Here is a 27,870-nt window from a genome sequence, read left to right as displayed (position 1 = left end):
TGCTTGAAAACAAGAAAGGGAGTGTCATGGTAGCAAACTGGAAAAACAAAAATGACACTGTGACTGACTAAGAAAAATTAAAAAACAAAATATAAGATAATACAAGCATGGAAGAATAAACAAAGGACCCAATAGGGATTTGGTATAACTTAGTAAAAGGGTAACAGGACTACCAAGTAAGCAGACAGACAGTAGTATATCATATTCAAAGATCTATTTGAGGATTTATTTAAAGTGCAAGGTGCTTGAAAACAAATTCCTATGACAATAAACAAAGTACCTGTGCCTCTCTATAAACATACAATAAATACCAGGATTATACAGCATATATCAATATGATCCAAGGAACCAAAGGTACAGTCAGCAGCATTTACAACAAGCACCTTGCACTTTAAACAAATCCTCAAATAGATCTTTGAATGTGGTATACTACTGTCTGTCTGCTTACTTGGTAGTCCTGTTGCCCTCTTACTAAATTATAATAAACTAGAAAGAAAGCCCATTGTGGGGAAAAAATACAACGGGCTCTAGAAAGGGGAGAGTGGGCAGGCAGGCATTCCCTCCTCCTCCTCCATCGCTGATCCCAGCCAGTGAAGGAGGGGGGGGCGGGCATTGCTACCTGCTCCACACTTAATCTCAGCAACAGGAAGGGGTGGTGGGCTTTGCTACCTGCTGCACATCTGATACAGGCCGGGTAAAGGGGGGCAGGCATTGCCAACTTCTCTACTCCTGATCCCAGCCGGGTGAAGGGAAAACAGGCATTGTCTTCTGCTCTGCGCCCGATTACGGCTGGATGAAGGGGGGCAGGCACTGCTGCTGCCTGCTCCAAGCCTAGGTGAAGGGTGTGTGTGGGTGTTGCCATCTGTTCTCTGCTGGGTGAAGGTAGGAGTGAGCACTACCTCCAGGTGGTGGGCTTTGCTAGGTGCTCTGCTCCTGATCCCAACTGGGTGAAGGGGGTGCAGGCATTGCCACCTTCTCTGCTTCTGATTCTGGCAGGTTGAAGGGGGGGGGTGGAGATTGCTGCCTGCTTGGTGCCTTATTTTAGTAGGTTGAAGGGGGTGGGCATTGCCACTTGTTCCACTTCTTGTCCTGGCTGACTGGAGGGAAGAAGAGAATTTCCTCCTGCTCAGTGCCTGATCCCATCCAGGTGAAGGGGGTGGGCACTGCCATCTGCTCTGCTCCAGAACCCACTTGGGTGAAGGGGGGTGGGCATTGCCACCTGCTTCACTCCTAATACCAGCTGGGTTAAGGTGGGGGTAGGCATTGCCACCTGTTCTGCTCCAAATACCAGCTGAGTTAAGGCAGGGGGTAAGCATTGCCACTTTCTCCACTCCTAATACCAGCTGGGTTAAGGCAGGGGTGGGCATTGCCACTTGCTCTGCTCCTAAAACCATCTGGATTAATGCACAGGTGGGCATTGCCACCTACTCTGCTCCTGATCCCAGCTGGTTTAAGGGGGCATAGATTGCCACCTGCTCTACTCCTAATACCACCTGGGTTAAGGAGGAGGGGAGCATTGCCACCTGGTCTGCTCATTATACCAGCTGGGTTAAGGTGGGGGGTAGGCATTGCCACCTGCTCTGCTCCTAATGCCAGTTGTGATAAGGTGGAGGTGGGCATTGCCACGTTTCTCTCCTTATACCAGCTGGAGTAAGGTGTGGGGGGGTAGGCATTGCCACCAGTTTCGCTCCTAATACCAGTTGGGTTAAGGCAGGGGTGAACATTGCCACCTGTTACACACATAATATCAGCTGTGTTAAGGTGACAGATGGGTATTGTCACCTGCTCCACTCCTAATACCAGCTGGTTTAAGGCGGGGGGTGGGAATTGCCACCTTCTCCCTCCTAATACCAGCTGGATTAAAGTGGGGGTGGGCATTGCCACCTGCTCTGCTCCTATTACCAGCTGCGTTAAAGTGGGAGGTGGCCATTGCTACCTGCTCCGCTCCTAATACTGGCTGGGTTAAGGCAGAGAGTGTGCATATCTACCTGCTATGCTCCCAATCCCAGCTGGGTGAAGTGGGGGAGGGCATTGCCACCTTCTTTACTCCTAATGTCAGCTGGGTTAAAATGGTGGGCTGGCATTGCCACTTGCCACACTCCTAATAACAGCTGGGTTAAGGCAGAGGCTTTGCTACCTGATCCGCTCCTAATACCAGCAGGGTTAAGGTGGGGTGGCAGGCATTGTTACCTCCTCCACTCCTAATACCAGCTGGCTGAAGGGGGGTGGGCATTGCCTTCTTCTCTGCTCCTAACATCAGCTGGGTTAAGGTGGGAGGTGGGCATTGCCACCTGCTCTGGTACTAATACCAGCTGGGTTAAAGTGGTGGTGGGCATTGCCACCTGTTCCACTCCTAATACCAGCTGGCTGAAGGGGGGGGCGGGCATTGCCTCCTTCTCCGCTCCTAACATCAGCTGGGTTAAGGTGGGAGGTGGGCATTGCCACCTGCTCTGCTCCTGTTCCCTGCCTGGGCTTCCCACCATGGCATGTTTTCTGGAGCGATATGGTGAGTTACCTGGGCTTTCCTCTGTGGCAGCGCCCTCTGGTGGTGCACCAGGATATAAAGTGAGTTGTCTGAAACACGTTTACTCAATTATATAGTAAAATCCCTATTGGATCCTTGGTTTATTCTTCTATCAATTTGTATGCTTGCATTATTTTATATATTTTTATTTTTCTTAGTCACGGCATGATTTCTGTTTTTCCAGAATGACATGCTCTATGTGGGATCCTCTTCTGAAGAATGTTCAGAAACTGCACCTTGTGCAAAATACGGGGAGAGGGGAGTTGGTATCAGAGGCAGAGGGCCAAACTACCAGTGACACTTGAATGGCAAGTGAACAGACTCACATGTATTCCTCCCTGTTCACTTGCCCTCCACATAGTGATCGAGTGGAGCACAAGTGAACAGGGAGGAATACATGTGAGTCTGTTCACTTGCCGTTCAAGTGTCATTCGTCACTTGTAGCTTGGCCCAGAGTGTCAGGTATCTAGGGAGCTCTTTGGGCTCCCAAGTCCTTGCTGGGCACAATTCAATGTGCTCATTTTAACCTGAAGACCAGAGCTGCTTAAAAAGCACCTCTTCTCCTGCACCCCCCTCCCTTCAAGATCTCAGGAAGCCTTGTGGAGGAAGCCTTCAGGCGCACAGCTGGGGGAGACAGGAGAGTCTCTGTGATGTTGTCTCACTATGAACCTTTGCCAGGGCTCCTCCTTCCCTGATTTGTAGGGGGCAGGTTGACCTGGCTCTTTAGACAGGCCTTCTCTGCTTGCGCCTTCTGGTTGGACTTATTTGGACTGATGTTAGTTAATTGCTTCTGCAGCAGTCCGTGTTATTTTATTCATTGTGATTTTTATTGGGTCATCTTGTTCTATTTCTATTTCACTTTTGAGAGCAAAGGAGAGCAGACATTCTAAGTATAAATATACCTCATTGTAGGATCGTGAGCTGTAGATTCTCACGCTAAACTCTCCCAGAGATCCCGCCTCTCTAATCTGTGCCTCTGGCTTCAGTGAAGAACTAAGACCGAGTTCCATGCTCTGAGACACGCTGAGTTTTCCTTCTTTCCCTGCTGCAAGAGGGTGATTTAATTCACAAGAGCACTGCTGACTCATCGTTCTGGTTGGCTCCCCCACACCCGCTGGCTTCACTCCAGCAACCTTGGGCTGCACAGCGCTTTCAGGCTTCCCTTCTGCAAGGTTGGATTAGGTTTTTTTTTTTAAGTTTCCAGGGTTTTCTCTTCCAGAAAGCAGAAGAGAGACAGAAGAGCAAGAAGGGGACTTGATGTGCCAGCCAAGAGCCCACACCCCCTGAGTGAGAACCTGGCAGCCAGCCTCCACTTCCTCTGAATCTTTGTCGCGATGACAATGTAGCTTTTCTGCTATCACACCCCAGAACAGGCTGCAATGGAGGACTGAGGGAGCATCTCCTTCAAGCTGTTAAATGCAGTTGCTGGCCAGCTGCACCTGAATGCTCGTGACTATTTGGCAGCTTTAAGCGGTGGCTTTTCGATGAAACCTGGGAACTGAAACTCCTTCCAGCTTCTGTCAGTGACCCCCAGCCTCTAGTCTCGCATCACTCGAGACATGCACCCCCTACCCCGTCAGGCTGTGTTGTAATCCCTCTATGCGGGTCTCTGCCTCATGAAGGGGACTCAGGGGATCTTGATCATCCGAAGATGCCGAGGTTCCCTCCATCAGCCACTGTTCACGCAAGGACTTCCTCTGAAAATAGCAAGAGAGGGCGTATGTTGATTGTACTGGGCAGGCACATTAATGGGGGCACATGGACAAGTACAGAGGTATACATTCAGATACAGCTAAATGCAAGCTTCTGCATTCATGCTGATGCACACTCAGAATACAGGCATATTCAAACACGTTCGTATCTCTGGTCATGCATATCACTACAGAGCTCCACGGCTTGACAGCAGACCGACACACCCTCTAGGGCAAATGTGCAAATGTGCTGCAACCACATTGCTTCTCTCCCATATGTGCACCACAACCACCAGCCAATCACTTAGACACAAAGGAATGCACAACCTGAGTCTGCCTCCCACATTCTGAATTTCTAGGGGCAGAAGAATCGGCACACACTTGTTTCTTCCCTTTTGCATCAGATAAACAATACTCAGGTAGCAGAGCCAGAACCAGACACCTTACAAAGCCAGGCCTTCTTGCACATATGTGCGAAGACGTGGTGTGCACAGGGTATGTCACTGTGCACAGGAGATCCAGCACATACCTTACATATACCTTCCTCACTCCAAGTCACAATGGCAAAGACCAGCCCGCCCCACCCCTTCTCTCTTTATCCCTCCATCTCTGCATCTGACATCTCCTATCTTGGTCCATCCATTCCTACATCCCTGCCGGGAGATACCTTGAGTCGTCGAGCTCGCAGTTTCTCCTGCTCCAGATCCAGGCGGGTGGTCAGGATGAGCTCGTGCAGCCTGCGCCGCTCCAGCTGCAAAGCAAAGGGGCCAGAGAGGTAAGGCCAGGCAGGAGCCGCCCTGCAGAGAGAGGGGCGGACAAACGGCCGGCTGCAGAAGAGAGAGGCTGGGTAGCAGTCAGCCCACGTGGGCCACGGATGGATGGAGAGAGCGACCAAGCTCCAGGCTTTAACCCCAGCAGTGCCAGCAGCCAAGAGTCAAGGAACCGTCAGTTTCCTAGCAGGAGCCGCCCCGCTCAAAAGAGCACACGGGAACCCCCCCCCGTGCCTTTGTGTCCCACCCAGGGGTGCCGCCTGGATCAGCCCCTCTTGGCGCTGCCTGCTCATGCCCTGGAATGGCTCTTTGCTTTCTCTCCCTTTAAAAAAAAAAAAAAAAAACTCTTTGTCATTCCAGCTCCCTCCGCCCCACCAGGATGCTATAACCTTTTAGCATTTTCCCCTTTGAAGGCAACACGGGCTACCTCCTTTCTGCTTTGGCTTCAGCAGGCTGACCTGGATACTTTCTGGAATTGGAATGAACGGAGTCACTTCAGATTAATTTTTCAGACTTTAAGAATCCCCGGGAGTCTCTTTTCAACCAGCCAGACCCTGCTTTCTGGGCAGCCAGCCTTTGGATTCAATTGCTAGTGTCTTTTGATGCGGCTGAGAAGAGGGGCAAAGCATCTGAGGGAGGGGTAGGGAAGGCCCCCCTCCTTTATTATTAGACTTCTATTCCACCCTCCCCGCAAGTGGGCTCAGGGCAGATCACATCATTTAAAACACAATAAAATATAATTTTATGCAATTATCTATAAAATAATTAAAACGTTATAACAAATCTAAATCAGTTATAACAACAATAAATAAATAACCAAGATGGCACCAATCACTGCTTGGCTATTTGTTTAGTGTCACTTTGGGTGGAACATAGGCAGCGGTTGATATAGTTAACAAAGCAATCGAACAGTTGAAACAGGTAGTGGACAGATCTAATGGGGAGGGTTAAATCATTCACCTCCTCCTCTTACAGGCCTGGCGGAGGCCTGGCCCGGCCTCAGCCATATGCCTGGCGGGACATCTCATGTTTTATAGGCCCGGCAGAAGGATAACAAATCCTACCGGGCTCTAATTTCGATGGACAGAGTTCCAGCAGGTCAGGGCCAGGACTCTGGTTGAGGCCAGGCAGGCCTCCCTGGGGCCAGGGACCACCAATTGTTTTTCTGCTGATCAAAGCATCCTCTGGGACATATATAGGAAGAGGCAGTCCCACAGACACGCTGGTCCCTTGAGATGGGGCAGCCCCTCTCACTGGGATGCAGGAGGCTGGTGTCCTGCTGGTCCTTTTGTTCGAGCACACCAGTGACTGAGCACTTCCAGCCATCTTCCACAGTTTTATTTATTTATTTTTGTCATTTATGGGCCACCTTTCTCACTGAGACTCACGGCGGATTACACAGTGTGAGAGTAGTACAGTCAGTATCAAGGATGATTTCATAAACAATGCCACAGGGTAAGTAAGTTGCAGCACTTGAAAATGCTTTTAAAAATGTGAGCACCCTCTTCTGGTACTGGGGACCCCAAGAGGGACTCTCGCTCTTTTGTCCTCTGATTAAGCATATATTGTCAGAGATGTTCTCTAGTCTCCTGGATGTGTCTCTAAGAACTGCCCATGTTTAATCCAGTCTGAATTTAAAGAGTTGGGGGTGCCTATAGTTCAGCCTGCATTTGAGGTGGGGTCTGCCCCCTCCTGCCTGATCATTACATCTCCATCCTGAGGAAAGCTGAATTTTATAATATATGTAGTTAGACTGTCAGACTGTCCGGGGGACCCAGGTTCGAATCCCTACTCTGCCATGGATGCTTACTGGGTGACCTTGGGTGAGTCACACACTCTCAGCCTAACCTAACTCCACAGGGTTGTTGTGAAGATAAAATGCAGAGGAGGCGAATGAGGTACGCCACTTTGGGTCCCAACTGGGGAGAAAGATGAGGTATAAATGAAATAAATAAATACAGACATCCAAGTTGACTACCCTAGTCAAACACTTGGCTAATGCCAATGATTCCTGGCCCATGCGCATTGCAAGTAGGACTGGCAAGCGTCGTGCAGGCTGCATGGTGCCACCACAGAGGATTAGGCGCATTCCTTGGGCTTCTGGTTTTGGGTAGGAGGCTTTTCAGCTGTGGTGCCATAGAGGTGTCACCAGAGAGGGAAAAGGGATTCTAACAGGCATTAGTCATAGAGAGTTTGCAAACTGTGATTTTGGGGAAAGTGGTTACTCCGGATGATGTCATGCTGTCTGTCTTCCAGGATGTGACCTTGTACATGTGGTTTTTGTGTTTACATAAAGTCTATGCTCCCTGCACACAAGTATATGCCTTCTATTGACAAGGTAAAACTAACAAAAAACTACAACCGTGTAATAAGAAAATGTATAACCAAAGCTTAGTATAAGTAGTCATCATAAAAATGCCTAGTACCAATCCTGTCAGTATCTCATAGAAGCATATGTAATGCAATGTTCACACAATCAATGAAGGTGGTCATATGCAATCCAAAATAAATACAATTTACTGGCAAAACAAGGTCAACACACTCCCTGCATTCACATAACAAAAAATACATTATCCAGGCCAGGGCACATTTCCACTGCTATTCCTCTCCCACCCTGTAGAAAAATCTCAGCTGCTATAAAACATTCTCACAAGACACCATTTTCTGGCATGCACTGGTCATAACCACATCCCATGGGGACATGTGTGCATGTCAGCTCACAGGGGCACTCTGCCATTCCAGGGGCACCAAGCCGAACTCAATCTGTGCTGCTCCCAGTCTAGGCAGGGCTCCAGGCCTCTCTCTCGTCTTTCTGTTTGGTTCAGGTTGGAGTGGCTGCCCATTGAATAATTCATTTGTTTCAAGATGGGATGAACAAAGGAAAGAGGCTCAGGTTACTTCAGATCTGCTCAGAGTTTCCCATGGAACAGGGGAAGAGTATGGGGGGGATGGCAAACCTGCAGAGTTTGGGAATATATTTGCAGACAGAGGGACTCAGATTATCCTACTTTATCCTTCCTTGGCAAGATCCTCTGCTGAAATAGCCACAAGAGGGGACTTCAAGTTTTCAAGGGCATGTTGTGTTTTTCCCTGAGAAACCGAAGTGTTTCTGGCTATGCCATCCTCTGGGCAGGAACAGTTATCCTGAGAGAGGTGACCTTGTCCCAAAGCCTCCTCAGGGACACAGCATTAGGTCAGGGGTTTTTGTTTTCAGACGCAGACAGATGCCTGGTTGACCCACATGCAGGGAAATGAGGTGGGAGCAAGGTGGCGGAATGCCTGCAGAAAGCCAGCCCTTTAGGGAACGGAGTGGCTGAGAACCCTTTTTATTTGGTATGCTAATTTTGTTGCTTTCCGAAAGCTTTCTCCTTTTGTTGTTTTTTGCACTCATACAAAACAGCACAAAAGGAAGAAGAAATAAGGAACTACTTACGTTACCAATACACGTTAATACAGACCAACACACACAGCTGAACTTCTACTCACAAATATGCCTTTCAACGTAACATAATAAAAGAATCCAATATGCTTCCCAATGTTAAACTTAATTCTTACTGAGTAAAGCAGAAAGCCTAACTAGATTCACCATATCCCAAATTTTTCTTAACTAGGCTAGTTTCCTTGGAAGATATTTTGTCTTCCTTCCAAAATCTAGCCAATACTAGTCTTGCAGTTATTAACCCCGAGGCATTGCCTCTGCGGTGGTGGCTACAGGATCCTCATCTGTGGTGCCTCATTGTTTGGGGATCCCAGAACTATAGACCAGAAGAGCACTGGGGGAATGGTAAAGTTCACCCTGGTCCCTTTTTGTGACCACTTCTCAAGAGCCCAGACCCCTAGCACTCTGCCCTAGCATTCTTGCTCCTCCCTGGATTGGTTGTGTGTGTGTGTCATGTGCCATCAAGTCACCTCCAACCTATGGTGACCCTATGAATGAAAGACATCCAAAATATCCTATCGTTGACAGCCTCACTCAGGTCTCGCAAACCAAAGGTCTTGGCTTCCTTTGTTGAGTCAATCAATCTGATTTTCAGACTCCCTTTTCTCTTACTGCCTTTAATGTTTGCTAACATTTACAGTGAATCTTACATTCTCATGATGTAACCAAAGTATGAAGTTTCAGTTTTGTCATTTTAGCTTCTAGGGAGAATTCAGGCTTGATTTGATCTAGTACCCACTTACTTGTCTTTTTGGCTGTTCGTGGTATCCGCAAAACTCTCCTCTAGCACCACATTTCAAATGAATCAATTTTCTTCCTGTCAGCTTTCTTCACAGTCCAGCTTTCACATTCATACATAGTAATGAGGGATACCAGAAGGGGGTGACTGGCTACATCTTAGTCTGGTGTTTCAGCTTTGACCATTCTGCCTTGAGTGATGATTCCAGGAGTTTAGTCAGTTGACCAAACCTGTGCTCCTGACGATGTTGCTCTCAGCTTCACTGAACAACTAGGCCACCTTGTCTCATGACCTCTGACCACCTCTCCTTCTAATTCTAAAAGCAAGATATGTATGTGTTATATGCCATCCAGTCGCCTCCGACCTTTGGCAACCCTACGAATGAAATACATCCAAAATGTCCTATAATTAACAGACTGCAAACTGGAGAACGTGGCTTCTTTAATTGTGTCAAACCATCTCATTTTAGGTCTTTTCCTACTAGCTTTCACTTTTCCTAGCATTATTGACTTTTCCAGAGAATCATGATGTGACCAAAGTATGACAGCCTCAGTTTTGTCATTTTCGCTTCTAGGGAGAATTCAGGCTTGATGTGATCTAGTACCCACTTATTTCTCTTTTTGGTCACTTATTTTTCTTTTTGGAACAGCAAAATATACAATGTAGATAAAAGACCACGTTTATTTTTAACTGTAAATCTTCAGATTTTGAATGCTCTCTTAATGAATGTTTTCTTAAGAAAGTCAGCAAATAACGTTTAATCTGTAAATAATTAAATGCACCAAGAACATTCTTGCCAGCTAACTGTATGGTCTCTCATAAGGGGCAATCGTGTTATCTTTTATCAAATCCCCATTATGGGCTAAGCCAGCTTTCCCCCATGCATCCACTTGAATGTAATTCTGATCTGCAATTATGTACCTGCACAGATACACCACATAAAGCAGCAGATATGGATAAATATCTCCCCTACATGCTGTTTTTCCAAGGGAAAACAAGTTGGGAGGTGGGCAGGAGCCCTTCTTCCCACCATGGCAGTGTTCTGAGCCCATTTGGGCTCTCCTTTTAACAGCCATTTCTCATAGCTGCTGTCTGACCACAGGGAAGTGCAGATTAGGGTGCCAGGCCCCCTTATCCTCCCAGTAGGAAGGGGGGGACCCAGAACTCACATTATTTCTCTTGCATGCTCATGGACACCCTCCCAGGACATGTCAGATCTGGATGTGGCCTGCACATGGCACGGCCTCTCACCACACATGTCTCTGTTTCTCTTTCGGGCTGGTCACAACCCATCAGGGAGGCCAAGGAGCGTGGCTGTTCCAGCCCCCTGTGATCCTTCTTGGCTGCCATCCGAGCACTGTCCACAAAGCCAATCCCCAGGCAGCCCACAACTTGACCCTGCTCCTGAGAAGATAGCATGAGGAATGGCTCTTGTGGCTCCGACTGCTGCACAAACAAACACAGCTCCTGTTCCGGCCAAGAGCAGTTGGCAACACTCGGACAGATATCCTTGTCACTGTTGGCAGTTTAATAACATATGTGCTGAAAAACTACTCCCTCCCTGCCTCTTTGCTTGCCGATGCTGAGAGGTGCACCCCCACTCCCTCCTGGGGCAGCCTCATGGCACATCCCTGGGGATGGTCCATGATGTGGTGGCCCCGAGAATCCACCAGGCACCTCTGCCCCTTCGGGTGGCTCAACCCCCAGAGGGTCTCTCTACATGAGACATCTTCCCAAGAATGCTCAAGTGTAGGAAGGTGCAATGCTAGCCAGGAAGCGTAGTTTAAAAAGGCAGAGCCAAAGGCTTTGTCAATTTCACCTCACTACAAAGTGGGCCAAGATTGCTCCTCAGAGGGTTTGTTAATTGACAGAGCCTTTGGGGAGGTGAAAATGAAATTAATAAACCCTCTGAGGAGCGATCTCTGCTTGCGCTGTCTTTTAAAACTACCCTCCTACAGAGAGGTTAAACTACACATCCAGGCTAGTATTGCATCTCCCTATACTTGAGCATTTTGGTGTAAGATCTCTCTCGGGCAGGGTGTTGGACTAGAAGGTCTGTATGGCCCCTTCCAACTCTGTGATTCTGTGTAGAGAGACTCGGAGTGGGGGTTCATCAGTCCCATGGGGGCTGCTGCTGCATACCACCTCTGTCCTCCACTCTTACGCAGTGGCAAGGCAAATGGGGTCTTGCTTGTGGGGGGGGGGCTATCAGCCTCCCCTGATCCCCACGAGTGATGTCGCCAATGTGGGAGGGCACCCAGCAGGCCCACTCCCCTGCCTTTTTGTCCAGCCAGGCAGGTGAATGAAGGGGGGCAGAGGCTGGGAGTGGGGGATTACCCCCCCCCCCCGCCGTGGAGGACCTGGCAGCCCTAACCCAGACCCAATTAATTAACAACTGTAACATTTAGTTAGGCCCATAGAGGCATCTTGATAAAGGCACTTTCAACTATTCACCATTCCTTGATCCAAAATAGCTTTACAAATTTTAATATTTAGGATTTGACATTCTCCTTGTTTCCAAAACCATCTGGGCTGATTTGGTAGGCCGAAGTGAAATAACATAATAATGCTTACTATGGACAGCCTTGCTTTGTTCACTGAAAAATATCAGCTTCTTCAGTAAGCTCACCATTAATTCTCAATTTTCTGGAAGACGTTGAGTAAATTATTGAAATCTGCTCCTTAAATGTATCACCAAACTCAATTTTTCGTAAGCTGCTTTGAGTTCCCATTGGTGAGAAAAGCAGGATAAAAAATGCTCTAAAGTTTTCCAAACATTTGATAACTTTTCTCTATGCAATCAAAGGCTTTCTGAGCATCTAAAGCCAAGATAATATCTGGAAACTGTTTAGCTTTAATTAATTGTACTATGTACAGCCATAATCCCAATGCTGCCACATGTGTGAATTTCAGTCTCCAGGGCAGACTGCTGCTCTTGCACCCCCTCCCATGTGACCTGAGGGACCATGGCTCTCTTTTTTAATATTGTTGTTGTGCAGGTAAAACATTACAAACATGAACATGTTTTGCACCCCCTCCCATGTGATGCCAAGGACTACACAAATACAAAAGGACCATACTTGCTGGGGTTTAGATATCATTATAAAACCTATAAACAGGTTGACTCTTGCAGCCTCTCTACATGAGACATCTGACACATGAAGAACATATGTGAGATGCAATGTTAGCAGGGAAGGGTAGTTTAAAAAGACAGAGCCAGCAGCAGGGCAAAGGCTTTGCTATACACTGAAGCTGTGTGAAGGGGGTGTGAAATGCCAGAAGGGAAACTTTAGCCCATTAGAACCTCTCCAGATGTGAACCCAGCTCTGGAAGGCAGCTCCAGCCCATTTCGATTTCTCGCTTCCCTCTGGTGCCCACTGGAGAGGTGAAATTGACAGCCTTCAGGGAGGCAAAGTGAAATTGACAAACCCTCTAGGGAGCGATCTGCACCAGCTCTGTCTTTTTAAACCATACTTCCTGGCTAACATTGCATCTCCCTACACTTGGTGAACACACGCTGAGGCATCTTGTGTAGAGAGTCTCTCGGTAAAAGCAGGAACTGAACAAAGATGCTTTTATATTATTAAGAATCCTGACATGGAAACAGCAATGTTTGCTGCTCAGATAGATGAATCCTGCCACTTGCCATTCTACGGCCACTCAACAGAGAGGCACTGCTGAAGCTTCCTGGAACTATTATTCCTTTAAATTTTCCTGCTTGGTTTTAAACAGCTTCCTCTTAATGAGTAACTTTCATTCACTGCTTAATTAATTACTTCATTCCCTGCCTTTCATGGCATACCTGAATGAATCTTTAATCAGTTTGGAGGGGCCACTTTGTTTGCTGTTTTTAGGGTTGCCAGGTCCAGGTTAGGAAATTCCTGGAGATTTGAGGAGTGAAGCCTGGAGAGGGCAGGGTTGGGGGAGGGGAGGGACCTCAGCAGGATAGAATGCCATTAAAGCCCACCCTCTAAAGCTGTCATTTTCCCCCAGGGGGACTGATCTCTGTCATCTGGAGATTAGCTGAGATTCCAGAAGATCTGTAGCCACTGGCCATTTCCACACGGCTTACCTGCTTGTGTTATGTCCCGGCAGATTGTGCAAAAACCGCAGAAGATCATGGTTTTTCATGCAAGATTTGCGCGACGTCACATGACGTCGCGCAAATCTCGCATGAAAAACCACAATCTTCTGCATTTTTTGCGCGATCTGGCGGGACATAACGCAAGCAGGTAAGCCGTTTGGAAACGGCCACTGTCTGGAGGTTGGCAATTCTGGCAGTTTTACTTAATCAGTCTGTTGGTAGGAGGGAAGGGTTAATTATTGCTTCTCTCCAGGGGTCATTTCGTAGAAAAAGAGCTGGAGGAACTCATTAGCATAACTCATTAGCATATGCCATGCCTCTTACCATCACCAGAAGTGTGTCATTGGCATAACTCATTAGCCTATGCCGCGACCATTGACACCACCTGTCCTGGCTGTTTTGGACCCAATCCTGGCCATTCAAGGCTGAAATTGGGCCCAAAATGGCAAAAGGGGCTGAAAATGGACAAAAAGGGGCCCAAAATGGTCAGGATCGGGTTGCTGCTGAGTGGGAGAGGCCCAACCCGTCAGAGGCCCAATCCAGGCTATTTCGGCCCTAATCCAGGCTGAAATGGGCCCAAAATGACCAAGAGGTGGGTGGGGCCACCTGACATGTGACCTCTTTGGGGGACTGCTGGAACTGTGTTCCTGTGTGTTCTCCCTCGAAATAAGCCCTGCTTCTCTCTTTATTATAATGTACAACTAAAAATGACAAACCTGATTTTTTTTTAAAGTAACTGGCAATCAGTTCGGCTAGAAAGAGGAAAGCAGCAATTAATGCTTCCCGTGCACAGAAAGGGAACTTATTAAAAATCCATTCAAATGTTGCTGGAATTAATTAGGGAACAGAAGTTACATTCCTAAGTGATTGTGGAACACAAGAATGAAATGACTTATGCCTGTAGAGAGAAGTGAGACCTTTGATGAATGAGACTTACTTACAAGTAACAAGTAACTTACAAGTAACTATAATAGTAGACTCTTCCATTTTGGGGATTTTATGGGGACTGTGGTACATTAAGTATGGTGTGGGATGTCACCTCCAAGTTGAGAAATTCCTGGAGATTTGGAGGTGAAGCCTGGAGAAAGCAGGTTTGGGGTAGGGAAGGGATCTCAGTGGGGTAATGTCATAATGATTCCAAAGCAATCATTTTCTCAAGCGGAACTAATCTCTGTCGTCTGGATGAGTTGTAATTCTGGGTGATCACCAGGTTCCTCCTGGAGGTAGGCAACCCCCACCATGGTTGGGCCACTGTTTCAATCCCATTTGCTGCTGAGTGCAGAAAAGCAATCCTTCAGAAGCACACACACAAAACCAGAGTGTGAAACAACCCACAATCATGTTAATAAATGTAAACCTATTTCACAAACTTTTAAGACCCCCTTTTCTTCTCTGCCCAGGTTGTAGGGTTGCCAACAGGGATGGAGAAAAGAAAACCTCTCCTTTCAGTAGAAGTTGAATGGTATGTTACTTACTTAGGATTTTTATTCCACCATCCCCACATGAGTTGATGTCATTTACCTGAATGCCATGAAAAGCTTCACTGCCAATTTCCACATGTTCAGCCTCTATAAAAGAGACAGGACATTTTTCTCTAGCCCTACAAGATGGTTCTTGGACCAGCAGGTTCTTCTTTGGGTAACACTGGTTTGGCCACTCTATATTTCTGTCCACCACCTCCCCTCCCCTTTGGCATACTGGGTACTCTGGTATCAGAATCCTGGCTGAGAACTCAGAGATGCTCTCAGTGCGTTTGGTGGAGCTGAGGGAACACTTACCAAGATCCATTTCCGGTGCTCTGCAGATGAGGAACTCTCTTCCATTTTCCTTCTGAAAGAAAAAAAATCTCTTGGAAAACATCCCGAGAACAGTGATGCCCATCAGATACTGGCATTCACTTTCCCTCCCTCTCTCCACTGCCATCTCACATTCTTACACGCACCCCACAGTCACACCTGACAATCTGGTTACTTCATTCATGACATTTGGTAGCAAGCCCAGGTATTGTGTGTAACAACAACAACAACATTTGATTTATATAGTGCCCTTCAGGATGACTTAATATCCACTCAGAACAGTTTACAAAGTATGTTATTATTTTCCCAACAACAACCACCCTGTGAGGTAGATGGGGCTAAGCTCCAAGAAATGGCAACTGACCCAAGGTGGTGGTGGTGGTAGTACTTAATGCCCACTCAGAGCGGTTTACAAAGTATGTTATTATTATCCCCACAACAAACACCCTGTGAGGTGGGTGGGGCTGAGAGAACTCTGAGAGAGCTGTCTCCCAGTGGAGGAGTGGGGAATCAAACCCGGTTCTCCAGATTAGAGTCCTGCCACTCATAACCACTACACCAAACTGGCTCTCAATAATAATATTTGATTTATATACCACCCTTCAGGAAACACGTACTCAGAGTGGTTTACTAAGTATGTTATTATTATCACCACAACAATCACCCCGTGAGGTGGGTGGGGCTGAGAAAGCTCCAAGAGAGCTGTGCCTAGCCCAAGGTCACCCAGCTGGCTTCAAGCAGAGGAGTGGGGAATCAAACCTGGTTCTCCAGATTAGAGTCCTGCCGCTCATAACCACTACACCAAACTGGCTCTCCAGTTTGTGTACACATATGGAGTGCAGTTGTGGTCTCTCCTATCACTTGACCTGTGGCAGCATCTTTTTATTTGAAGACAAATACCCCAATACATTTAAGGCCAATCTTTAACTGACGTTTTGGGTTCTGAATGTTTTTTTTAAGAAGGTGGGAGTTTTGCTCAGTAGGGATTCTGATTGGACAATAAGAGATCTGATTGGCTGTACAGGTTTTTTAAAAGCCACAGCTGCCCCCACAGCATAAGAATCTTCACTGTGTTTATCAAGAAAATTCTTTAAAACAATCTATTCATTTTCAAAGGTGCATTATTAAAAATCAGAGTTTCTGCCTGAGTCTTTGAAGAATTACTGTTATTATGCATGGCCTCACACCTCGACATTTTGTGGCTGGCTCCGTCTCCTACGGCAGCCACTTTATGGTTGCACTCACCACCCTGTGTCAGAACTCCAAGGTTTCCTGCAGGCTCAAAAAGGTGCACTAACCACTACACCACACTGACTTTCTATTTTTCTCTACCTGAGACCCTGCAGAGCCAGCCAGAGGAGGCAATCCTGAGGCAGCTGAACCAGCGGTCTGACTTCGGGCTTTGATACACCTTGTGGGTTTTTTAAAATGATTGTCTTTTGCAATTGTAGTCTCCAGAGATGTTTTATCAAGGAAGAACAGGATGTGGGGAAGGGGAGGGACTTTAACCCTTTCCATCCCTGCTTCTTCTTATTCTAGAGCAGTGTGTGCTCCTTTCAATGATGCTGTCTGAGACACAGGGATTTTCTGCATGGGTTTTTTTTTTGCTAGGTTCCGGCCTCATATTGTTTTGGTTTATCTGATTCCCCCCTCTCTTTTTTGGCCTTTAGTTATAAATTCTGTTTTTGGTGGGGAGGCTGCCAGTTTTTTTCCAGTTATTTTGAGACTGTTTTTACTGTGATCTTTTCCTGAAGCCAATTCTGAGTTGATTTTTTCTCCTTGTGCATAAAATTTCTTTGGGGTTTGTTTGTCCTGCCTGTTCTTAACCACCTCCAACCCACGGTGAGGCCTCCCCTGCCTTCCTTCCCCAACCCTGGTTTTGTTTTTGATCTTTTTAAATCATTAGTTTTGTAACAATAGATTGACCTAACTGTTATCTGAATTCCCAGATTACATTTTTTTCCATGGTTTTTATTAAGAATTTTTGGACAGAATAAAGCAAGGCTGAAAAAGAAAAAGAAAAAAACCCCACAATTATCCTACTATATAAAAGGCTAAGTGTATTCAGGACAACTCATTTCCTACCCTGGTGCGCCACCAGAGGGTGCTGCTGTGGAGGGATGCCCAGAGATCATGCTGCGGCGGGAAGCCCAGGCCAGGATCAGAAGTGGAGCAGGTGGCAATGCCCGCTACCCACCTTCGCCCAGCTGGGATCAGGAGCGGAGCAGGTGGCAGTGCCTATCCCCCACATTCATCCAGCTGGGATGACAAATGCCTTCCCTTCACCTAGCTGGGATCAGGAGCAGAGCAGGTGACAATGCCTGCCCACCACCCTCACTCAGTTGGGATTAGGCACAAAGCGGGTGGCAATGCCCACCCATCCTTTACCTAGCTGGGATCAGGTGTGGAGCAGGGGGCAATACCTGCCCTGCGCCTTCACCCAGCTGGGAACAGGAGCAGAGCATGTAGTAATACCTGCCCTTTGTTTTCACCAGGCCGGGATCAGGAGTGTAGATGGCAGTGACTGTCCCCCGCCGTCACCCACCTGGGATCAGGAGTGGAGCAGGTGGAAATGCCCACCCCCTGCCATCACCCAGGTGGGATCAGGAGCGGAGCGGGTATCAATGCCCACCCTCCTTCACCCAGCTGGGATCAGCCGTGGAGCAGGAGGAAATGCCCGCCCCCCTTCACCCACCTGGGATCAGGAGGGGAGCAGGTGGCAATGCCCACCCCCCTTCACCTGGCCAGGATCACAAGCAGAACATGAGGCAATGGCCCTCCCCCACCCAGCCTGGATCAGGCACAGAGCAGAAGGTAATGCCTGCCCCCAACTTCAGGGGGCCTAGATCAGGTGCAGAGCTGGAGGCAATGCCCCCCCATTCAACCTGCTGGTATCAGATGTGGAGCAGGCGGTAATGGCCCCCCAGTTCACCCAGCCAGAATCAGATGCAGAGTAGGAGGCAATGCCTGTCCCTTCTCCACCCAGCTGGGTCAGCCCAAGCGGGGTTCTCCATTTGAACTGCTGCGGGGGGAGGCAAGTGGATTTAGGTATGGGTGATGGAGCCGCTCCTCTTTTAGGTTTTCCCCATGCAAAGAGTGGCAATGTGTTCATTTTCTGTCTTTTAAAAAAATCAGCCCTTATATCGATAGAGTGATATAAGCATTTTTTAAAGGGAGGTGTTGTGACATCACCGATGCTGCTGCTGAGGATGACCGTTTCCTCGCTTGAAAGTCCTGATTATTTAAGGTCAGAATGACATCCAGGGACCACTTGCTACAAGACAAGTCCAAAGAAAATAACAATACTGCTGTGGTCACCTACAGCTCACAACTCAGGCTGGTTCAACACATCATTAATTACCTACAACCCACGCTGGATTGGAACACATCACACAGGCCCTGCCCCCCCCCCCGACCTTTTCTTGCTTACAGACAGCCTGAGAACCTAAAACTACTCACCCGCAGTGATAAACTAGTTAACAGTAACATAGACTCTGTTACCAAGGCCTGCAACAAACCAAGATGCCAACTTTGCTCTCCTGGCAACACCATCAGAGGACCCAACAACATCAGCCATACCATCTCGGGTTCATATGCCTGCTCATCCTCCAATGTGATTTACGCCATCATGTGTTCACAACGCCCTTCCACCCTCTACTTTGGACAAACTGGCCAGTCCCTTCAACAAAGAATTAATGGACACAAGTCTGACATCAGAAACCACAACATTCAAAAAACAGGGAGGGGGAAAACCATTTCAACCTTCCAGGACATTCAATTGCTGACCTAAAAGTGGCAGTTCTCTTGCAGAGGAATTGCAGCTGATAAGGAACTTCAGGACAACAGGCTTCCGGTCTCATTACCAATGGTGATTACTCCACCCCTCTGCATTCCTCACCTAATCCAATCATGGCTGCTTTTGTCATTCAGTATCTGACATCACTCCACTCTCCAGGATACAAGGACAGATGGACTCACATTCTAGCTGTATCTGAAGAAGTGAGCTGTGGCTCATGGAAGCTCATCCCCTACCACAAATGTTAATCTTACAGGTGCCACTGGACTCTTGATCTTTTCTACTGCTACAGACAGACTAACACGGCGACCCATCCTGATTATTTAAGGCATCTGAAGAAGAAAACCAACCATCTCTACAACTGAAAAAACACAAAGAAGATCAGGAATAAATCAAGCATGTGGAAAAGCCCACGTTTTGTGCCTGTGGCTGCTGGTGATAGGGGTGGATGGGTAGAGGCTGCCAGCTGTCCTTTCCCAGGGTTTAATGTTAACTGTAATGTTGGGTTTGCCAGCCCTTGTGCTAAAACAATCATTCCTAACTGGATTTTCCTGGGTGGAGAAGCCAATCCAATTGGGACTGAATGCTATTTCATAATGACTGGGCAATATCCAGTCATGTGAAGATGTAGCCACAGTGTACTGTGGGCAGCATATTACTTGACTAAGGTTGTAAGTCACTGGGTTTGTTCTGCAGGAAAATCTCCCCAATAATGGAATATCTTTTGCTAGAACCAAAAGAGCCCTCAATACTGTGTTGTGTATCACAACAGCATGCAAGCTTTCCGTAAGACTGAGTATCTTCAGTCTTGATGCCTTGGCTCATGTTCATGAAGTGTAGGGAGACGCAATGTTAGCTGGGAAGAGTAGTTTAAAAAGACAGAGCCGGCAGAGAGAGTGCCTCAAAGGGTTGGTCAATTTCATCTTGGCCTCCCTGAAGGACTTGTCAGTTTCCAATCTCCAGTATAAAACCACCTGAGATCAAAACCAGAGGCAACGAGGAATAGAAATGGGCTGGAGCTGCCTTCCAGAGCTGGGCTTGGACCTGGAGAGGTTAGAATGGGCTGATGTTTCCCTTCTGGCATTTCACAGTCCCTTGACACAGCTCCAGTGTATAGCAAAGCTTTTGCCCTGCCTCCAGCTCTGTCTTTTTAAACTACCCTTCCCAGCTAACATTGCATCTCCGGACATGTGTTCTTCACCTGTCAGATGTCTCATGCAGACATATTGTTTACTACAATATGGGGTGGAGTGGGGTGGGGAGAAAGAAGTAGGATATCTCAAGGCATGTTGGCAATGCCCCATTACTGTATTTGGAATCTGATCATGGAAAATGTGCGATCCTAAGAATACTTTCTTGGGAGCAAGCTTGATTTCATAGGCTCAGGTGGAATTTTGAGTAGACTTGCTTAGGACTGCTGTCTAAATTGGATTCATTTAGATGGTGTGTGCAAAACAGGATTTCAAGTTGTACCAAATAGCTCAGATCAAGAAGAAGGAGGAATATGCAATTCTGCCTTTGTGAATATGAAAGACAGCAGTTTATCAAATCTCTTTTTGGTGTTAAATGAGACACCTGGGGCCCTTATAAGGCAGAGGGGAAACAAAAAAACGTGGTAGCCCACTATTAATAAAGCTGGCAATTAATTTAAGGAGTTGCACCAGGGATAGTGTTAATCAAAGCTGAATTGGGTAATATTACCTAGAGAATGGAGGACAAGCAGTCCCCCAGAAGTGTCAGGGCTTGCAGTGGCTGCCACTGGGCAGGGAACCAGTCTGATCAGCCCTGACGTCAAAGGGGTGCCAGGGATGCTGCAGGACCCTGCTCTGTGGAAGGAAGGGTGGTATACCTCACCCAGACACCATCTCAGTTCACTTGCTGGCCTGCTCAACCTGTGCCACTCACCCCCTTTGATGTCCGCCATCTTCTCCTTGCCTCTGCTCCAACACTACTCCATTGCTCCTACTCAATGCACCTCACCCTGTGGGTGTGCTTCCCTTCAGCCTAGCCATGCTCCACCTGCCAACCACGCCCTCCTGCTGGCCTAGGCAGCTGCACCTGTGCTTGTTTGGCTGGAAGCACTGGGCTGGTCCACCTGTGCCTTGTTGGCTGGCTGCCCAGCCTCCCTGGCTGAGCTGACGGCTGAAGGCAGGCCCAGCTGAGCCTCCTTGGCTGGCTGTCCATCTCTTCCCACAGAATGCTTCAGGCAGCTCCACCTGGAGCTGCTTAGCTCCTAGCATCCCCTGGGCTAGGTTACTGCTTTCCAGCTGGGCTGCAGGCTGGGGCGTGGCTCTGAGCTGCAGAGGCTGCTTCTCCTCCCTGGCTGGTAAGGCTTCGGCTTGGCCCGCTGCTGGCTGCCTGTCCCCCCTGTCTTGGCCCTCCCCGTCTGCTCTAGCCCCTTCTAGTTTGCCCCCATCCTCCCTCCCTGGCCCCCTGGACTCTCACTGGAGGGTGGGACTAGCTGGCTTCCACCTGCCCCTTCTAGCCCTCTGAGGCTTGGGTGTCTCTTCCCTTCCCCCTGTGGCCGGCTGGGTTTGGGTCTGGCTATCTGCTGAGGCAACTGGGCCACTGTCTCCCGGGGGTCTCCTGTCCTCTTCTCCAGGTAAGTCCAGGGGCTGGGCTGTAGACCCCGGACAAAAAGCAAAGTCCCATTTAAAAAACCAATCTCCCTGAGAGCTAAATTCATTAGTTCTCAAATTAGACAAAGACCATCGGAAGCTGCATTGGTCCACAGCCGATTCCAGAAACAAAAGTCACATAACATCTTTTATAGTTTGGACCAACTGAAATACCACAACGCTGTCAGCATCACTAAGGAGTATAAGGACTCTTCATCTGGTAGGATGTTTAAATTCTGTTTGATACAAATACTGGTAGTGGGCTGTTATGCATGCTGGCTGATCATTCTTTGAAAGAGTGCTGGCTAATGCTATAGGGCAACACAGGGGCTTTTCACCGGAACTTGGCAGATGACTAAGAAATGTTTCCCACACAGTGCAATTGTGTGCACCTGTGGAACTTCTGGGTTATGTGAGTCACTTCTGGGTGCAGTTGCCCCATGACTGTCGAGGTTCAGTAGAGCATGGACCCGGGGTCAGGAGAAAGAATTAGCAGCATATTTAACACTGAACCTGAGTGGTCCACAGGGGAAATGGGCATTTTTTACATTCTCCCCCTTATGATGCTGCATGGAAGTGTCTGAAAGGCAATTGGCATTGTGGATGGTTTGGGTCACTTATACATGGGCATTGCCTTGAATCTAATTGGTTTATAGACACACACATTGCAGGATGCTTTAAGCTGTTAAAAACTTTGCTTTCTTGGCAGTTAAAGAGTTGGGGGGGGGAAAGCACTTTCCCTCTGATTTGAATAAACCACTTCTGCCAACACTGCAGCTTTGTTTTGTTTTTTTCACTTGACGAACATGTGCCAAGTGAGAGACTGTGAGTGTGCTCAGTCCTCATGGAGCCATTTGGGGAAGTTGTTTTCAAATGCAGAATCTAATTTTTTCCCAGTGTGCTGGAGGGGGTGTCAGTGCCCCGAGTGGGCAGAAATCTCTTGTGGGCCAGAGTCCCCCTTTTGCTGCCCTGCTGAATCCCCTGAATGCTTCTGTTGCATTTGGCAAATGTATTTGGGCTTTTGCGCTGAATCACAGGCAGCTCACGTGTACCAGTCAGCACTGACGCTCGCATAGGAATGAGAGATCTGAAGCCAAGATTCCAGGGGCACACTCAAGCAGGGCAGTGGCTAAGTCACCAAGTGGGGCTGTCGATGCCAGCATCTCTTGAACTCTGAGCTAATGCCCATTTGCAAAGCAGAGGAATAGTAATCCAATCGTGTGCAATTTAGCCAGGCTTCCAAAGGGCATTCACCCAGCTGAACTGACCTCCTGTGCCATTCTGTGTGCCACAGTTGTCTACCCGGCCAGGCCTCCCAAGTTGCCCTCCCTGCCCTTTGTGCTGCTACCCAGAGGTCTCTTTGGGCTGCTGGGTTAATATTCCAAGTCACAAAATGTGCAGCTTCAGGAGAAAAGGAGGCTGGCAGCTCCCAGGCAAAAGAAAGGTCACTTGGCAGGAGTCAGAGCCAGGCCCCTAAATGGGCCAAATCAGGGAAGAAGTTAACAAGTCTAGGCTGGATGGACGTCTCTGGGGGAACCTCACTCCTTTGGAGCTTGTAGCCCTATCATTCATTAGACAGGAGTGCAACAGCAGCAACAGCAGCAGCAGCACATGGTGGGGAAACAGGCGGGGAGGGCACCCACAGGACATTCCGGCACCACTTGCTTGGCAGCTGCAGCCCCCCCCCACCTCCCACTCCCTCCTGTGCATTGCTCAAGGATCCCACACACCAGAAACACATTTTCAAGCTTTTATTCCTCTTGTCCCAGCTACACAATATTGCTACTGCACAGTTCAGAAAGGACTGAAATGAGGTGTATGTAACACGGAGAGTTAGGCTTTGGACTCCTCCCCTTGATGGCTAAAGGAAAGCATCCACCTAGAAACCTTACCCTCCACTTTCCCTCTTACTTTGGAGAAAATGTGGTTTGTGTTTCATTCAGAGATAAATGGGGCCAGGGAAGAAATGAGTCAGGCCCATAAAAGGTTGTCAGTCTTCAGGTGTGGGGGGCTGTTCTCTGGAACTACAGTTTATTTCCAGATGACAGAGATCAGTTCTCTTGGAGAAAATGGCAGCTTTGGAAGGTGGGCTCTGGTATACCACAGACAGAAGCCCTCCAGGGACCTCACTTCTGCTGAGAACCAAATCCAAGATCACTGCTTGGCTCTGTAACCAACTGTCCTAATGCACAATCCTTTATAATGTCTGTCTCTTTACACAAGACATCTGACATGTGTTCGTTACATGTCAGAAGACACAATGTTAGCCATGAAGTATAGTTTTGAAAGACAGAGCTGGCGAAGATCACTCCGGAGGGGATGGATTCCCTCACAGTCCTCCGCTGCCTCTGGCATCTCCCCTTCCAGAGACCTAAAAAGGCTCAATTAATCCAAAGTTTTCTGCCATGAGGGTGGCAGGGTAAAAGCTCCAGAAAAGGAGGCAGCCTGGCACATCAGAGGTGGCTGAGGGCTCAGGGCTGTGAGATAATCTGTCCTCTCTGGAGCGATCTCTGCTGGCTTTGTACTTTAAAACTACACTTCCTGGCTGTTCCTTACAGGCTGAAACAGGCTGACTTCCTTCTTCAACTTTCAGCAAGACCCTTTCCCACGTTGGCAGGAATTCCCTGATCTCTATATACAGCAAGAACTGCAAAACTGTATGCTGGGGCACTCTAGTCTGATTATGAGACTGGACTCAGAGTCTATGTGCTGGACTTTTGCAATAAACAAATGTAAAAGTTCTAGTGAACCAAAAATACCTGTTGCATCTCTGGCCTACCTGTTTCTGATGAGCCTGCACTGGAAGCACAGGTGGGCTCCTCTTACCCAATAGTTCACATTCTAAAGGTAAACGTTGTTGTGGGTCTCTGGTTATAACTGAGAAAAAGATGTATGCCTCACTGATTGGGACTTTGAGGGGTGCTGCTGCAAAGCTAACTTTTTAAAATAAGGGAAAGATAAATGTTTAATTAGATGATTTAATCCATGGCTGCTTTTTAATTCCTTTTAATGGACTGTAGCAAGTCAGCACTTTGCTTACAGCTATCCAATAGCAAACAACTCTTGGTCAAGCCCAGGGACTGCGTAGGCCTGGAGTCACCGTCCAGAGATCTGGGAAGGCAGTACCCAAAGATACAAATATCAAGGAAGTGGGGTGGTGGGGTCTAAGGAGGGAGGTCAAAGAGGAAGATGCCTTCTTGCTGCCCAGGACATGGTGGAGAAGCTGCAGAGAGGGACTGTCTAGGAACGGTGTGCTCTCTGTGCTGCTCTGTCATGACCACCTCACGCTTGGTGGTAGGTGCTGGCCTTCTGGAGCGCCTTAGCCATTCAAATGGGAAAGCACAAGCAGCCACAAGGCGCTTACAAGAGGGCTAAAAAAGCCAAGGACAAATGCCCTGAAGGCCCTGCCTTTATTGCAAAGCCTGGCCTTGCGCGAGCGGATCAATTTCTGGAGCTAAAGACACTTCCTGCCTCAACCACTGTCTGCCCCTCCCAAGATAACAGACTTTGCCGATTTGTGCTGTGCAGGAAACTGGCATGCAATTCTTGAATCACTTTTTATCATATTTATACCTTACATTTCCCCCCCAAAAGGGAGCCCTTGTGCTGTCTGACATCTACATGTGAAGCTGTTGGGTGAGCTCATGCGAGGATCTGATCTGCATATGCATCAAAAGGAGGTGGTCCCATTCAGAGGTGGTAGAATGGACTGACCCACTCAGAGTGCAGGTGGAAGTCTGTGCAAAAGCTCTCTGGGCTGCCAGCTCTGAGCTGGGAAATTCCTGGAGATTTGGTAGTGGAGCCTGTCAGGGACTGGGGAGAGGTGGGACTTTGGTGCAGTTTAATGCCATACATTCCACCCTCTAAAGCAGCCATTTCCTCCCGGGGGACTGATCTCTGTAGTCTGGGAGATCTCTGGGCCCCACCTGGAAGCTGACAACCCTAAAACTCCCTGCTAAGAGTTAGGGAGTTTGTTTGTTCATTGTCATTATCTGCCAAGCTGCCCTTGAATATTAATCTGGATTTATTTATTTAAAATAGTTTGGGAATAGGATTATTCATTTACAATTTTGCAAAATGTGGCTGGACCTACAGAATGTTTTCTGACCAGTTCCCTGTGTCTCAGTGGCATGCTTGCTTGCAATTTCCCATCCAGGCAAGATTACAATGTCATATCCAGTGATTTCCTTAACAATGCTTACAAATAAGTTGTCAATATTTACAACTCTACCAGATAAGATTACCAACTCCAGATTGGGAAATGCCTGGAGAGTTGTGGTGGAACCTGGGGAAGGTGGGATTTGGGGAAGGGAGGGATCTTAGTGAGGTATAATGCCTTAGAGTCCACCCCTCAAAGCAGCTGTTTTCTCCAAGGGAAGGGATCTCTGTAGGGGGGGAATCAGTGGTAATTCTGGGAGAGCTCCGGGTAGGCAGGAGGACTTACGTGGTGGTGATGGAGCTCTTGCTGCCAGTGTCACAATCGTGGCATGCTGGTGATGCGCTGACATCACTCCCTCTGCCCCCAGAAGCGTCCTCATTGTGTTGCCAGGGACGAAGTGATATGTCTCAAAAACTGGTTGCCATGGGATCCTTGCGCAATGCCAATGTCTCTTGTCACTCCCAGTTTCTCCTACCAGTGACTGAGGCACCAGAAGGCATCAAAGAGAATTGCTAGGAAACCTCTGGCTTGGAATCCCTTTCTCCAGCCCCCACCTGGAGCTTGGCAACCCTAAACCTAGGAGTTGAAAACCTTCTGTAGGCTGCTGAATCTCTTTGTTCCCCTCCCTGAGTGAGTGCTAAGAAGATACCTGGGCTTGGTATGTGCAAGTAGCCAGAGAGGAGGTGGAGGTGAAAGGTTTGGTGCCCCCAAGGGATCAGTAAGCGCACACACTCCTTCCCACAATCACTTGGGGCAGGGAAACAAGGGGTGAGGCAAGTTGTGACACAGGAAAGGTGACTCTTTCCTCGGTTTCAACACTCACGGCAAGCAGCCCAAGGTGGCCAGGCCCAGTTCGAGGCCTTTTGTCACCCTCAGCAAGATACACCCTCCTTCCTGGACCCACAGTGCTAGTGGCATATACTTGCATCATCACAGGGGATGGGCTCAGACCTGATGGCAGGACGGGGTGAGGGGCACAGGCCCCTCCTGTGCTGCTGATGGCTGAGAGAGATCTGACCCCCTGTGGTTCCTTGGCCCCTTCCTCAAAGTGCTGCCCAAAGCAATTGCTCTGGTGGCTTGGCTGGATCACTAGCCTGGATACTTCCCTTGCCTGACGAGCAGGCCCTGCACAGAGCAAACTCTCTCCAGAGGGGGCCCAGAGGCGAAGGATAAGACTGTTTTCAGCAGCTGCAACTTTTCTCCCCAATACATGACCCCCCCCCACTTCCCAACTAGAAAGAGCACGGAACCCTGGCCCCCTTCTTAGCTAGAGGCCCTCCCGCTCAGGATCACGAAGAAGCAGCTTGGAAAACTGGTGCCAGTTTTTCTGCTATTCCGATTCAGCAAATGGGGTTTGCAGCCCAAGGAGTTTTGCTCTGGCTGGCTTTGGAGCCCCGTCGCAGAACAGAGCCTGTATGGTCTGGGCCCTTCTCAGTACCTCTGGATTCTCCTGCAGGGCAGCACCTGCCACGTTTGGGCTGTTGGTTCACTTACCGGTGCAGTTCCCAGAGAACGATGGTGCTGGGTGTAAGCACTGGCTGTCCTGGAAGGGAATGGACGAGGCTCCCAATCTTCCGTCTTACTGTGGTCAGAAGCAAAGAGCACGAGAAAGAGACACCACTGCGCGGTCAGAGCAGCAAAGTCATGGCAGAGACATCTTTTCACATCCCAGCCTTGGCAGGGCCCAACTTGGCTCCACTCCTCCTTATGTGTTGGTGTGTCAAAGAAGAAAGATGGGGTAGGAAGCCCCTCGCAAGAGCTGGTCAGGCCGGTTTGTGTTCAGGGAAAGCTGAGAAGCAGACAGACTTGGGCGAAGGAAAGCGCGTCCCCCCCCCCCCTGGCGGCACAAGTGATTCCGGGTCCCGCAGTGCCCTTGAGAACTCCCCCCCCCCTTAGAGACGTTATCAGCCGTTCAGCTGAATTATTTACCAGCATTCCGGGGCTGCCTCGTCTGGTTACCTGCCTGTTTTGTCTCCTTTTCTCTGGCCATCCCACTGCTTACCCAGCAGAGAGGGAGGAACTCTCCCCCCCCTCACCCCATAATGATACACTGCATGGTGAAACTTGAGCCCTTGGGTCTTTGCCACAGAAATCCTGCCCTATCCCTTCCCAGGATCCCTCAGCTCACTGGTTCTACAGAGCAAGTTGAGCTTAGCATTTTTACAGCAATTCACATGCAGCAGCACAAGAATCCTTACCACAGCCCTGTAAGGTAGGCCAATATTGTTACACCAACATATTGCAGAGGAGAGAA

At 48.4% G+C, this 27,870-nt stretch overlaps 1 protein-coding gene across 1 annotated transcript in view; it reads right to left on the bottom strand.

Moving 5' to 3' along the window:
* Positions 1-27,627, bottom strand: part of PALM3 (paralemmin 3) — a 40,299-nt gene extending 12,672 nt beyond the window's left edge. The window contains exons 1-5 of the mRNA XM_055003578.1: positions 27,546-27,627; positions 27,111-27,198; positions 15,026-15,077; positions 4,883-4,966; positions 4,097-4,221 (exon numbers count right to left, since the gene is read on the bottom strand). Of these exons, the coding sequence (XP_054859553.1) occupies positions 4,097-4,221; positions 4,883-4,966; positions 15,026-15,077; positions 27,111-27,198; positions 27,546-27,606 (410 nt within the window). The 5' untranslated portion in view covers positions 27,607-27,627. The remainder of the gene's footprint in view (positions 1-4,096; positions 4,222-4,882; positions 4,967-15,025; positions 15,078-27,110; positions 27,199-27,545) is intronic.
* Between the last annotated feature and the right edge of the window lie 243 nt (positions 27,628-27,870).

The sequence above is a fragment of the Eublepharis macularius genome, chromosome 19, assembly GCF_028583425.1.
Source record: "Eublepharis macularius isolate TG4126 chromosome 19, MPM_Emac_v1.0, whole genome shotgun sequence".
In the NCBI taxonomy this organism is placed as follows: domain Eukaryota; kingdom Metazoa; phylum Chordata; class Lepidosauria; order Squamata; family Eublepharidae; genus Eublepharis; species Eublepharis macularius.
The sequence above is the reverse complement of the archived record's forward strand: the minus strand, read 5'-3'. Positions and strand labels throughout refer to the sequence as shown.